The sequence below is a fragment of the Elephantulus edwardii genome, unplaced genomic scaffold (genome assembly GCF_000299155.1).
Source record: "Elephantulus edwardii isolate Elephantulus edwardi_28Jun2011 unplaced genomic scaffold, EleEdw1.0 scaffold00289, whole genome shotgun sequence".
In the NCBI taxonomy this organism is placed as follows: domain Eukaryota; kingdom Metazoa; phylum Chordata; class Mammalia; order Macroscelidea; family Macroscelididae; genus Elephantulus; species Elephantulus edwardii.
In genome coordinates, this window is record NW_006400039.1 from 1,002,542 (window position 1) to 1,015,261 (window position 12,720).

The 12,720-nt window shown below is 57.9% G+C and overlaps 1 protein-coding gene across 1 annotated transcript; it reads left to right on the forward strand.

Annotated features, from left to right (window-relative positions):
- Window positions 1-4: 4 nt before the first annotated feature.
- SDCCAG3 (serologically defined colon cancer antigen 3) lies at window positions 5-9,075 on the forward strand (the record flags this gene model as incomplete). Its single annotated transcript, XM_006900633.1, has 9 exons — window positions 5-32; window positions 149-298; window positions 2,683-2,798; window positions 2,965-3,372; window positions 3,769-3,842; window positions 4,269-4,380; window positions 4,605-4,667; window positions 6,303-6,442; window positions 8,973-9,075. Coding segments are annotated over 9 exons (1,194 nt in total), but the record flags the coding sequence as incomplete, so codon positions are not given.
- Between the last annotated feature and the right edge of the window lie 3,645 nt (window positions 9,076-12,720).

A 12,720-nucleotide genomic window follows, 5' to 3' on the forward strand; every position in this document is an offset into this window, starting at 1 on the left:
GTCCAGAGCCCGGAGCCTCATCATTCCGGACGGTGAGCGGGGCCGGGGAGCGGGGAGAGGCGGCGGCGGGCCCGGGCAGGCAGTCCCGGGGGTCCTCCCCTCGCAGCGCCCCGCCGGCCCCCGTGATCGCCCTTGTTGTTGCTTTCAGCTCCCGCGTTCTCTGAGCGCCGGTCTGGTCTCCCCCAGCTAGACTGTGAGCGCCCCCCTGGCAGGGGCCTGGACTCCCCCTTCCTCGGCATTCGGCCGACGTTTATGTGCTATGTGCCCAGCCCGGTGCTAGCTTCCGTGGGAGACACAGGTGAGAGACGGGGCGTCGCCGCAGGGGCTGCGTGACAGCGGCCCCTCTCCGCCGGCTGGACGGTCAGCACGGCCCGGCGCTCACAGGCCAGTCGTGGAGAGGCCAGCAGGCGAGGACGCTGGGACGGGGCGCACTGGCCCGAGCAGCAGGCGGTCAGATAGCGGGGAGTCGGCTGCTGGACCCCTAGGCCTCTGGAAGTTCGAATCCAGCAGCAGCATCCTGGGGAAAGGGGGACAGTCCTCTTCTCTGAGTTACAGCCGCACAAAACCCACTGGCGGGTCCCTGGCTCCGAGTCGGTGACCACTGGCAGTGTGGGCGAGCAGGGGTCGAACGGAAAGGTGTGCAGGAGAAAGACACACGCCCAGACACACACACCCACCCCACCCCGTCTCAGGACCCCGCTAGAGGCCGACTGAGAGTGTCGATGGTGGGGTTTTTGGTAGAGCCTCAGGCCCTGCTGTCCACTGAAAGGTTGATGGTTCGAACCATCCAACTGCTTCTGGGGAGAAAAACGTGGCAGGCTGCTTCCGTGGAGGCGAAGCTGACCCGAGGGCCAGGTTTAGAGGACAGAGCCCTGAAGCCACAGGTGTTAAGTATCAGCTACTCGCCAGAGAGTCAGCCTTCCCCAGAGATGAGGGCTCGAGCCTGGGACTCCCTGTGAGCTCATTCTGTGCAGGAGTCTGGTGACACAGGACTTGCTACCAGAAAGGTCACTGCTTCGGGTCCAGCACAGAGTCCTGCAGCCTTGGAAACCGTGGGGGAGCTCCGCCCAGTCCTGCAGGGTCACTGGCCAGCACAGACGCAGTGGCAGCGGGGCGGGCGTTAGTCCCGAAGTACCTGTGGGTGGAATAGTTAAGTGCTTAACTGCTAACTGAAAGGTCAGCCGTTTGACGCCCCAGCCCCTCCACAAAGAAATGTGGTCATGTGTTTCCGTCAGGGTTTGCGGCCCTGTCGGGTGGCTCTGTCCTGCCTGGGGTTCTGTGAGTCACCATCAGCTCCGTGGCAGGCATTTTATGGGGAGGTTCTTGGAGGCACCTGTGCTGCAGTGGGTAATGCCCACCCTGCTGGTAAGCAAAAGGTTAGCAGTTCAAATCCACCAGCCAGTCCTCAGGGAAGGCCTGGGCCTTTGCCTCCGTAGAGATCACATCTGGGAAACTTGAGGGCTCTAGTTCTGCTCTGTCCTGGAGCTTCTGGGAGTCATGATTACTCAGTGTCAAGGAGTCTTTAGAGGTAGACCCCTGGGTTTTTGCTTGACCACTAACCAGAGAGTTGACAATGAGGAGCCCTCCCCACCTTGGTGTGCCGGGAAAGAGTGCAGCCAGTGTAAAATCTGAGTGGCGCAGGCTTCCTAACTTGGAGGTCAATTTGAGTCGGAATCGACTTGAACGCCAACACCTGAGCTCTTGGCAGGAGCTAAGGATGTCTATGCAGAGGGCAGGACAGACCCTGTGGATGGACTCCCAGACCGGCCACTCCAGGGAAAACAGTGTCCAGTTCAGGGTCTAGGCAATGAGGAGGACAGTGACCCCTGCAATAGACATCACGTCAGAAAGGCAGCGAGGGTCACAGTGATTCTCCCGTCACGGCAGGCATTGCCAACTCTTGCAGACTTGGGCTGTAGTCAAGGGAAGGGTCCTGAGCCGGGTGCACCAGGCCCTGCCAGCCCTGCTTTGGAGGTAGAGTGGTGTAATCCTCACAGCCTCGGTGCTGGGCTTCTGCTGGGGAATGGGGGTGGCCTGCAGTGCTGGAGCAGGCCGACAAGAGGACTGGGGAGGGAAGAAGAGGCCTAGAATGCGGATGTAGGCCCTGGAGCCTCAGGCCCTCACCCTGGGAGGCAGCCAACGGGAACTTGGTCGGTAACCCTGGGGGGAACATGGAGCTGTGAGGCTGGTGTCCTGCAGTCCTGGCTGTGTCCCAGCCCAAGATGCTCTGTGTGTGTGCTATTTGCCTGTTTGTGGCATGGGCAGTAGGGAGCATCCGGGCAATAGCAGGACTGGGTGGGCAGTGGAGCCTCGGAAAGCTTGAAAGAGAATAGCCGCTAGCAACGGAATCCTACTTGGTTCCCCTGAGGGACTTCTGAACATCCAAGCCCTGGGTGGTGCCCGCGATGGTACCTGCTGAAGGCTTCACTCCCCTGGGAGGTGGGCAGGTGCTGGTACGGTGGCTGAGTGTGGCACCTGGCCCAGGCACCTGCGAGGAGGAAGGTGGAGAAGCTAGAGCACGTGGTGTGCAGTCTGAAATCCTGTCCGTGTGTCCTTTGCTGGAGCCCCACAACCAGTGGACACTGAGGTTTCTCTCCCAGGTCAGGTGGGGCATAGCTTGGAATTTCTTCTAACAACTCTTCAGGAGAACTTCCTCCCACATTTGTTCTGTTCTTGTTGCAGATGATAAACTTGAAGAGCCTGAAGAGGCAAATCCATTCTCTTTTAAAGAGTTTCTGAAAACCAAAAATCTTGGTCTGTCCAAAGAGGATGCACCCAACAGTCGGGTTTACTCAAAGGTAACTTGGGACTGAAGTGGGCAGTCCCTGTGTGTAGAGGCCAGGCTGCGGGCAGAGCGCTGTGGGGACAACCTGGACCACCGTTTCCCTGCCCTGGTGCCTCCTCCAGTCTAGAGGGGGAGGCTTGGACCACTGTGTGCAGCAACACATCCTGCTCTCTCCCCAGGAGACCCCGAGGCACGCCCTGGGGCTTGAACACAGCTCCCCGAGTCCCCAGGCCACGGGCTATGGCCTGGAATACCCACAGCAGTTCTTTGAAGACCCGACTGGGGCTGGCGATCTCCTGGAAGAGGACGAGGACAGCTGGGCCGGGGCCTACCTGCCATCGGCAGTGGAGCAGACCCACCCGCTGAGGGCTGCCACCGCCATGTCTCCCTGCAGCACTTACGTGTCCTTCTTCTCCAGCCCTTCAGAGCTTGTGGGCCCCGAGTCTCTGCCCCCGTGGAGTCTGAGTGACCCCGACTCCCGAGCATCCCCCGCCTCCCCCACGAATAGTCCAAACCCCGATTTTGCAGCCCGTGGGGAGACCCTGGGAGACCGGCAGCTGCGGACACTGCAGATAAGTTACGAAGCAGTAAGTGTGGCTGCCTGGCCGACCGACGGGCCACAGGGTGGCCCTCGGGACCTTGATGTGATCCTGTTTCTGGGGCCCAGGATTTGCTGCCCACAGCCTTACAGCGTGTCCATGGGGCCCTTTCTCCCGTGACACGTCTGTGACGTGTGAGCGTGACCAGCTGTGACAGGGATGGATGTGACCCTTCAAGGGTGATACTCCAAGCCGGGTCAGTATGAGTCACCAGATTAGGACGCACTCAGTTCTGTAATGAGTCGTAAGGGACAGTGAAACGGGTGCCTTTGACCCCAGGCCCTTGTGCATGGCCTGGCCTCCTGGCCGCTCATCTGACAGCCAGGTGTTGGCCCTTGTGAGTGAGTTGGCCCAGCTGCTAACAAGGATTTTCTTTCTCTACAGCTGAAAGAGGAAAACTCTAAGCTAAGAAGAAAGCTGAATGAGGTTCAGAGCTTCTCTGAAACTCAAACAGAAATGTATGTAAGCTCTCAGTCAGGGCCCATGAGACCTCCTTCCGCACCAGCCTGGGCTGGGCTTCACCTGCTCACATACGTGCTGCAGTGAGTCGCGGTCATCCGAGTGCCTGGCTGGTCTGTCTTCCGCTCAGCGGCCGTTAGTGAGTCGGAGCCGACTCCAGGGCCCTGGCCAGGCTTCCTAATGTTAACGCAGGCCCCCTGAGACTCAGAGCTGACTGGAGGCATCTGACCGCCAGTATTCTGGGCGATCGGTGTTGCTTGCCGATGCGTGTCTGAAGCCCTGCCTCAGGCTCAAACTGTCTCCCCTTGTGCCCTCACCTGGGTCTTTCTGTAGCAAGGGACCCCACTTGCTAGCTCCTTATATGCACAGACACACCCTGAAACATTCTGGGACGCGTGCCAACCGCAGCCTCTCCCTTGGTCTAGGGTGCGTACACTTGAACGGAAGCTGGAAGCGAAGATGGTCAAGGAGGAGCGAGACTACAGGGACCTGGAGTCTGTGGTCCAGCAGGTGGAGCAGAACCTGGAGCTGATGACTGTACGCACGGCTTTGTCTCTCACTCGCAGGGTGGCTGGTTCGGGCTCTGTCGGGTGCTTTGCTTCTACTGCACTGCCATCCATGGAGTTTGGTCCCTGGCTGGGGCAGAGGGTCCCACAGGGCTGGCCGCTGTGTCGGGGAGCTGGTCTACTATCCTGGGCCGATAGGGCCACATCACGGCCTCTCTCGGGGCCACGTCACAGGTTGTTTTCTTTCTGACACAGAAACGAGCCGTGAAGGCAGAAACCCACGTCCTGAAGTTGAAGCAGGAAGTCAGTTTGCTCCAGGTAAGCACGGGAGTTTGGAAGCAGGAGTGGCATCCGCTTCCTGAAACTGTGATCTTTGATACGTGTTGATGGTTGTAGAGGGGCTTCAGGCCTTTTGTTCACAGGGTCACTGTGAGTCGTGCTCGACTCGAAGGCGACCCACAAGCACGGAAGAGGAGGCGTTCCTTCTGTGACCTGTAGAGTCGGGAGGTGCGGGAGCATCACTGGGCTGTGCTGTCCTGCGCTGTGCTGTCCTCTTGTTGGGTGGCCACAGCTTCCTGCCAGGGACTCTCAGGCCCCAGCCTGCCTCCTTAGCTCAGCAAGGGATCCTTGAGCTCAGCTTTTGGGCCGTGTGCACGGGAAGGGCTCAACACAGAGACTTCAGTGTTGCTGTCCGGAGCTCGAGCACCAGCTCAGCAGGACAGGGCAGGGTGGTTGTTGTTGTTAGAAGGTGCTGTTGAGTCAGGTACACCTCAGCGACCCTGTGAACAGCATCCCTGAAGCCCATCCTGTCCTGGGCCGTCCTCATGGCCTCTAACGCACTCAGCCCTGTTGCTCACACAGAGCGAGCTGAGATGCTAGTCCTAACAGCTGCACACCTTTGGCAGTCGGACCCCACCATCAGCTCCTCGGGGGCACGGGCTGTCTCCTCCGGGAATGATTTTGACCTGGGAGAGCAGTGATGGGTCCCTGAGTCAGTGCTGACTTGACGGCAGTGAGTTTGAGTCTTCTGAATCGCTGAAGGAATTCCAGTGGCATAGTGTGTGACTGCTGATGGAAAGGTCAGTGGTTCAAATCCACCAGCCACTCCACAAAGGTGTGCACACTCAGACGCCGAGCAGAAGGTCACTGTGAGTCAGGATGACTTGACGGCAGTTGCTGTTGTAATGTGCCATCGAGTCGTTTGCGGCTCTTAGCGACCCTATGTACAAGAGCCCTAAACGCCATTCTATTCTGTGCCAACCTCGCCGTCTCAAACACATTTATTCCCACCACTCCACTCACAGAATCGATCTATCTCATCAAGGGTCTTCCTCTCCTGCGCTGTCCCTCCACTCTGCCAAACATGATGTCCCTCTCCAAGGACCAGTCCCTCCTTGCAACATGCCCAAAGTATGTCAGACGAAGCTTCAGAATCCTTGACTCCAAGGAGCATTCCAGCTTCACCCTCTCCAGGACAAACCTGTTAGTTCTCCTAGCAGTCCATGGTATATTCAACACTCTTCTCCAGCACCACAGCTCAAAGGCATCAGTTCTCTTCCTATCATCCCTATTCATTGTCCAACTCTCTGACACGTAGCACGTAACTGCAAAGACTACAGCCTAGTAGTAGGGTGTGGATTTTTGGGTTTAAAGAGGAAGCCTGAGGGGAGCACGCAAGTTAGCTTGGTTGCTATCCAGAATCTGGGCATTGAGGGCACCCTGAGGTGCCGTGGCAGCAAGCCCTGGCAGTCTCTAAACTGCTAGAAATCCCGGCGTGGGTCCCCAGCACCACCATGGAGGCTGCTTAGCCCTGAGAACTGGACTCCTGTCCACAGCTCTGAAGCTGCTCCACTGGTTACCCCACTTGTGACATGGGGCCGTGTCAGATCTTTAACGCCCTGTGCCCCACGTGGGAGGTTCTTCATGTCTTGCCCCATCTGTCCCTCCCCCAAGACACAGGTCTGTAACTTCAAGCAGGAGAATGAAGCTCTGCGGTGTGGCCAGGGCGCTAGCCTAACCACAGTGAGGCAGAACACCGATGTGGCCCTGCAGAACCTCCGCCTTGTCATGAGCAACGCCCGGGCGTCCATCAAGTAAGGCCGGCAGCCCTGGGGCCACGGGGCGGGGGGGGCAGGCACTCGGCCAGGGCCCAGGCAGGCCCTGTGCTGCATGCTGTCACCGGGAACGCAGGTGCTGACGTCACCGTCAGCAGTCTCGCATCCCGACTCCTTCCCTTTGTTGGGTGCTGTTGTGTTGACTGAGTCACAGGGTCCTCTCCTGTACCATCCCCCGGTCTCCGTGTACTCAGGCCGAGAGTTCAGTCAAAATCAGTCTGTCTCGTTGAAGGTGGTCTCCGACTGACTCTCCAGGGACCGGCCCTTCCGACAGCGTGCCCACAGTACGTGAGAGAAGCCTAACCGTCCCCGCCTCCACAAGCACCTGGTCACACTTCTTCCACGACAGACCCGTTGGGCGAGCCGTAGCGTATCCAGTAGTCTTTGCCGGAACCAGAGTTCAAGGACATCTGTTCTCTCCTATTGTCAGTTCTCGAGTGTCATCAGGTCCACTGTGATCACAGCAACGCCGGCTTTACTCAGCACCACCCTCTCCATTCCTGAGACTCAAGCCTGTTGTTACAGTTGCTGTGTCAGTCCGTCTTGTTGAGGGTCTTTCTCGCCCTTGCTGATTCTCACCTTTGCAGATGTGCTGTTCTTTTCCAAGGAACAACATGCCCAAAGTATGTGAGATGTAGTTTCACCATCCTTGCCTCTAAGGAACTCCATGGTTGTACTTTCTCTGAGATTGACGTGTGTGTTCTTTTGGAAGTCCATGTCTTACTGAGTCCTCTTCCCCAACACTACAACTCAAATAAGTCAATTTTGCTGTCATTCTTACTCAGCGTCCAACTTTCAGATGCAGAGGCAGCAGTTGAAAAGACCATGGCCTGAGCCAGGTGCACCTTAGTCTTTAAGCTGACATCCTTGCTCTTTAGCATGAGGGGTGTTCCTTGACAGTCTATTTTCTCAGTGCAACACTGCTGGTACCAAAGGTATAGATTACGGATCCAAGCAAAACAAAGTCATTGACATTTTCAGTCTTTTGTCTTCCTGTTGTTACCCCAGTGGTGAGGACCTTTTTTTCTTGATGTTGAGATGGAATCCATATTGAAAGCTGTAGTCTTGATCTGCAGGAAGTATTTCTTCAAGTTCTCAACTTTCAGTAAGCAAATTATGTCTTATGCATAATGCAGATTATTGATAATTCTCTAATCCTAATGCCATGCTTTCTTCATAATTTAGCTTTTGGAAGGATTTGATGAGCAGACACATTTCATAGGTATGGAGAAAGGACCTTGATCACGCGGTGTCCTCCTGACACGCACCTTCCTTGATGACGCGGTGTCCTCTTGCTTTATTCAAAGTTTTGTGGTCTAGAAATAGTCTTTGCATGAGCACAATCGAGTGTCCTGGCATTCGTTCTTTTCAACGTTGGCCGTAATTTGTTATGAGCCACAGAGCGAAATGCCTTTGCATGGTCAATAAAACACAAATAGACAATCTGCTGGTACTCTCTCTGCTTTCAGCTCAGAGCCATCTGACATCAGTAGTGATACCCCTAGAGCCACAGCCATTTCTAAATCTTGAACTTCTGACAGTTTTCTGTCAATCTGCTTACTGGTCTAGCTGTTTTTGGGTAATCGTCAAGATTTTATTTCGTGTCGTAGTAGTGATGCTGACCACTAGCTTCCACATTGTTGACTCACCTTTGTTAATACTGAGGAGTGATGCATATTGGAGAATGCGGCCTCATCCTGTTTGGTAAATGCTTCAGATCCTCACTCCCACAGTCCGGGCTGTGTCATGTGCGTAACAGGCTGAGGACGAGTCTTTCTCCAGTCACGATGCTGAGTTCTTCCTAACTTACAGACCTTCCAATTCTGAGTTAAAGAGAATGACAGTATTCTCACGCGTGGTGTGTGGTAGGTAGTTAACAGTGATCAGCTGCTAACCGGATGTTAGTGACTCCCCCAGCTGCTCTGCAGGAGGAAAGCGGGCAGTCTGCTTGTGAAGACTTCTGCTCTGGAACCTTCCACGCACTTCTGCTCTCGAGGGCTCTTTTACCTTTGGAAAAGGCCCTCTGAAAAGATGCTGGAGAGTTCAGCCGCTGACCAAAAAAGTCAGCAGTTGGATCCCACCAGCCACTTAATGAAGGATAAGGCTTTTGCAAAGACACCTTGGAAAAAGCTCTCTGGGACAGTCATGTCCTGCAGGGTCACTGGGTTAGCATTGATAGCAGTAGGCGTCCTGTTGTAAATAGTAAAGAAGGTTAAAAAAAAAGGCTTTTACAAGAACAAGCCACACCATCATACGGACTCTGCCTCATGGGAGCCCTGTTTCTCAGGTCTAAACCTTAGCAAGAACTCACTACCACCTCATCTTTGCACCACAGAGCGGCCCACCAAGGCTTATCAGAGGCCCCTGGTGGGGTCAGATTCTTTGGAAAGATAAGCTGCTGTCAGGAGTTTGACCACGACCCACTGGTCAGCCCTGGGCTGGGGGACTGGGTTGGTGTGCGACACTGCTGTTGAGCAGTGACCACTCACAGTCCCTGTCTTCATTTCAGGCAGCTGGTGTCTGGAGCGGAAACACTGAATCTTGTCGCCGAAATCCTTAAATCTATAGACAGGATTTCCGAGATTAAAGAGGACCAGGAGGACGAGTCCTGAGAAGCGACGGGCTGGCTCAGCCACAGCACACCCCGAGGGCGCCGTTTGCCTTATCCAGCAGCTTTGTCAGTGTGCAGTCTTCCCCGTAGTAAAGATGTTTACCGTGAGACGCTGACTCCCTGACCTGCCAGCAGTATTGTTGCCCACAGGAGGGCTTGGATGGGAGGTGGCCGTGCACTCCCCCTGCCTTTACACTCTGCCTACTGGTGAGCTGCAGGAATTTCCTTATAAAGGCCAGTAGTGTAAAGAATTCCTAAGCACAGGAACAGCCATTCTGTACTCTTTTCCGTAGCCCACTGGTTGTGAATGAGTTGATTCAGCTGACCTTGATTAGTATGTAGAAAACAGTAAACAAACCCCCATACAGATATCTGCCCAGACGGGTGCATGGCCACATGGCCCTCCAACCTTCCTCTCCAACTGTCCCTCACAGCTGCCTCCGTGGCAGTGCAGCACCAGGAGCTCTGGGCTGGACCCCTCAGTGCTGTCCCCTCTGCAGAGCCCATCACCAGGGACATGCGTGGCCAACTGTAAACCACCTGTGTGGGCTTTCATGCCAGTACCTACTGGGCTACAAGGGGTCTTCCTCACACGTGGGGTTAGGGATCAGACCTAAGTCTGAGCCTTGGGTGCTACCTGGACGCCCAGGCTCCTTCCCGGTGCTCTCCACAGTCAGGGTTTGGGGAACACCAGGACCTTTTGGGCAGAGTTCCTGCGATGGTATCTTTTTGAAAGTAACTATTCTCCTGCTGTTTGAATGGATAGCTTTCCTATTTAATAAACTCAAGTTCACACCCACCAGTCTCCTTGGCTCTGCTCATTCTCCAGGCTCATGCTGTTTGCATGTGATTGATGGGTGTTGGAGCCAGCAGCTTCCTGAACTCCCAGGTTGGGCGGTGGAGAGCTAGACCGGGTTCAGGGCTGACCGCAGCTTGGTAGGTCCCAGGCCTTACAGCTCTGAAAGTTCCTCCTTGGATGTTGGAGTCAGTTGACTTGTGATTCCGTTCCGAGCTGGCATCCCGTGGCTTCACGTACCTGCCAGGGTGCTCTCAAGTCCTGCCTTGAGCATGTTGCTACCCCAGAGCTGGCTCGTGTGCTGGCAAGAGCTGCCTTCACGTACCCAAGCCCAAGCGGGCTGGAAGTAGGTGTCACCGAGTGACCCTCAGGTGTTCCACCTGCTGACCCTGCTTTCCTAGGAGCTCCCAAGCACGGCCAGGGGTGGAAGGGCAGAGAAGCACCAGTTAGGGTGGCAGACCTGTGAGCCAAGAGCAGTGGGAGTGAGATGCTGGCCACGAGCTCAGGAGATGGCCTGTGCCCTCCCTGCATGCCCCTCCGCCTGCCCGGGAGTTCTGACATTCTGGGAGTGTTCAGCCATCTGCCAACTTGAGGGACGCCCTAGGGGAAGACTGCAGAGAGCGAGTGCATGTGTACCTCTGGGACTGCAGCACACGAGCCCTGCACCGCCAGAGCTCCAAAACCCAAGGAAACGATCTACCCAACCTGGGACCAGATCCGCCCGCACTGGCCCCGTCCGAGGGTGGGGGGATGGAGTCACAGCACCGCATTCTGCGCACAATCGCCCCCACCTCGGGACCCCAAAACTATGGTGCTGGCTACTGCCTCGCCCCTCGGGTCCCTCGGCCAGCTTCCAGCCCCTGGACTGACAGACACTTAAAGACCCTTGGCGGGAAGGTGTGGGCAGGTGGTGGGTAGTCAAACTGACCCCTTCGATAGTGGACATCATTCATTCTTGAGGGTCCGATGGGCAAACAGCCCGTGCAAAGCTCTGGCGAGTGTCGGCCGCAACACCGCCTTGGCCTGGTCACTGGTGGCGGAGGGGGCCCAGAGGCCCAAAGGCCGCACGAGGGCAGCACCGGCCAGCGCGCTCTCGGCTCAGGAGCGGCCGCACAGAGGGCGGGACTTCCGGGCCGCGGCGCTCGAGCCCTGCGACCGCCGGAAGTACTCCCGGGGACCGCAGGGATGCGGAGCTCCCGGCGTGCGCTGCGCCTCAGGGGGCGGGGCGCCTGCGCGCAGAGGCGGGACTTCCGGGCCGCGGCGCGCGAGTCCTGCGACCGCCGGAAGTACTCCCGGGGACCGCAGAGGTGGAGTCTCCGGCCGCCGGGCAGGTGAGGCGCGGCCTGCGTGTGCGCGGATGGGGCGGAGTTGAGCTGTCCCCGTGGAGCAGGACGCCTTCCCCGAAGGCCCACGGCCGGGGCTGTGCGGACAGGGAGAGCCTCGGGTGGGCCGGGCTGGAGCCCGGCGGGGCTGTCTCGGGCGGCCGGCGGTGGACACCGGCATGGCTGCTCCCGGGCGCGTGGGCAGCGGGGCCGCGCGGGGCGCAGGTCCGAGGCTGCCGGCCCGGTGCACCCGTCTCCAGGCGAGCCCCGGGGCCGGGAGTCGGGCTCGCAGAGGCCTCGCTGCTCCGAGGCGCACAGAGAGCCCGCGGCCGGGCCTGAGTCCACATCAGTGCGGTTAGCGCGGGCCGGGGACCCCGATCCGAGCCGGGGACGCCGAGCCTGGGGGCCCTGAGCCGGGCTGGGGGGCGCCGGCAGGTGCGGGCGGCCGGCCTGCGTGTGATCGGACCTGCCGCCTCGGGACTTGAACCTGCGCCCCTGCTCCTCGCTCCAGGCCCCCGACGTCCCTGCGGGTGGTCGAGCCTGAGGACGGGGCTGACCGGGGACTGTCCTGCCCGCGGGTTCCTGTCCTGGTGCTGTCTGTCGTGTTCATGTGTCCGTGGTGCTGTCTGTCGTGTTCACGTGTCCGTGGTCCTGTCTGTCGTGTTCACGTGTCCGTGGTGCTGTCCGTCGGTGTTGATGTGTCCGTGGTGCTGTCTGTCGGTGTTGATGTGTCCGTGGTGCTGTCTGTCGTGTTGACGTGTCCGTGGTGCTGTCTGTCGTGTTGACGTGTCCGTGGTCCTGTCTGTCGGTGTTCACGTGTCCGTGGTCCTGTCTGTCGGTGTTCACGTGTCCGTGATCCTGTCTGTCGGTGTTGACGTGTCCGTGGTGCTGTCTGTCGTGTTCACGTGTCCGTGGTGCTGTCTGTCGTGTTCATGTGTCCGTGGTGCTGTCTGTCCGTGTTGACGTGTCCGTGGTGCTGTCTGTCGTGTTCACGTGTCCGTGGTGCTGTCTGTCGGTGTTGACGTGTCCGTGGTGCTGTCTGTCGGTGTTCACATGGGCTTCTTTTCTGGGGGCCGAGAGGACACAGAGCTTCACAGCCACCTGTGCTGCCAGCTGCTGGGGAGAAGGACAGGCAGCGTCCACCCTGTGATCGTCCTGCTGCGGGGTCAGCCGAGTCTGTTCCCACTCAGTGTGTCACACCAGCCTGACTGGAGAGTGGACCGTCCACAGGTCCTCCCATCACCTGCAGCGTCGCGGTGCTCCTGGGGCCAGGCCGCTGTGTGCAGCTGGGCACAGCATGGCATGGGCTCGCCACGGCGGCCACAGGGTCACAGTGCCAGTTCTTGACCATCTTGACCCCAGAGAAGGCCAGCGAGGGGTCTAGTCTACTGTCCAGCTTCCCGGCCTTTGCCAGTCTCTCCTGGACTTCTCCCTGTTGGTGCTTCGTTCCTCTGTCAGCTTCCCCCCCACACGCATCCCCCATGCCAGGGCTTCATAGAGGTGATTTCCCATCGTGCAGAAGCTGGAG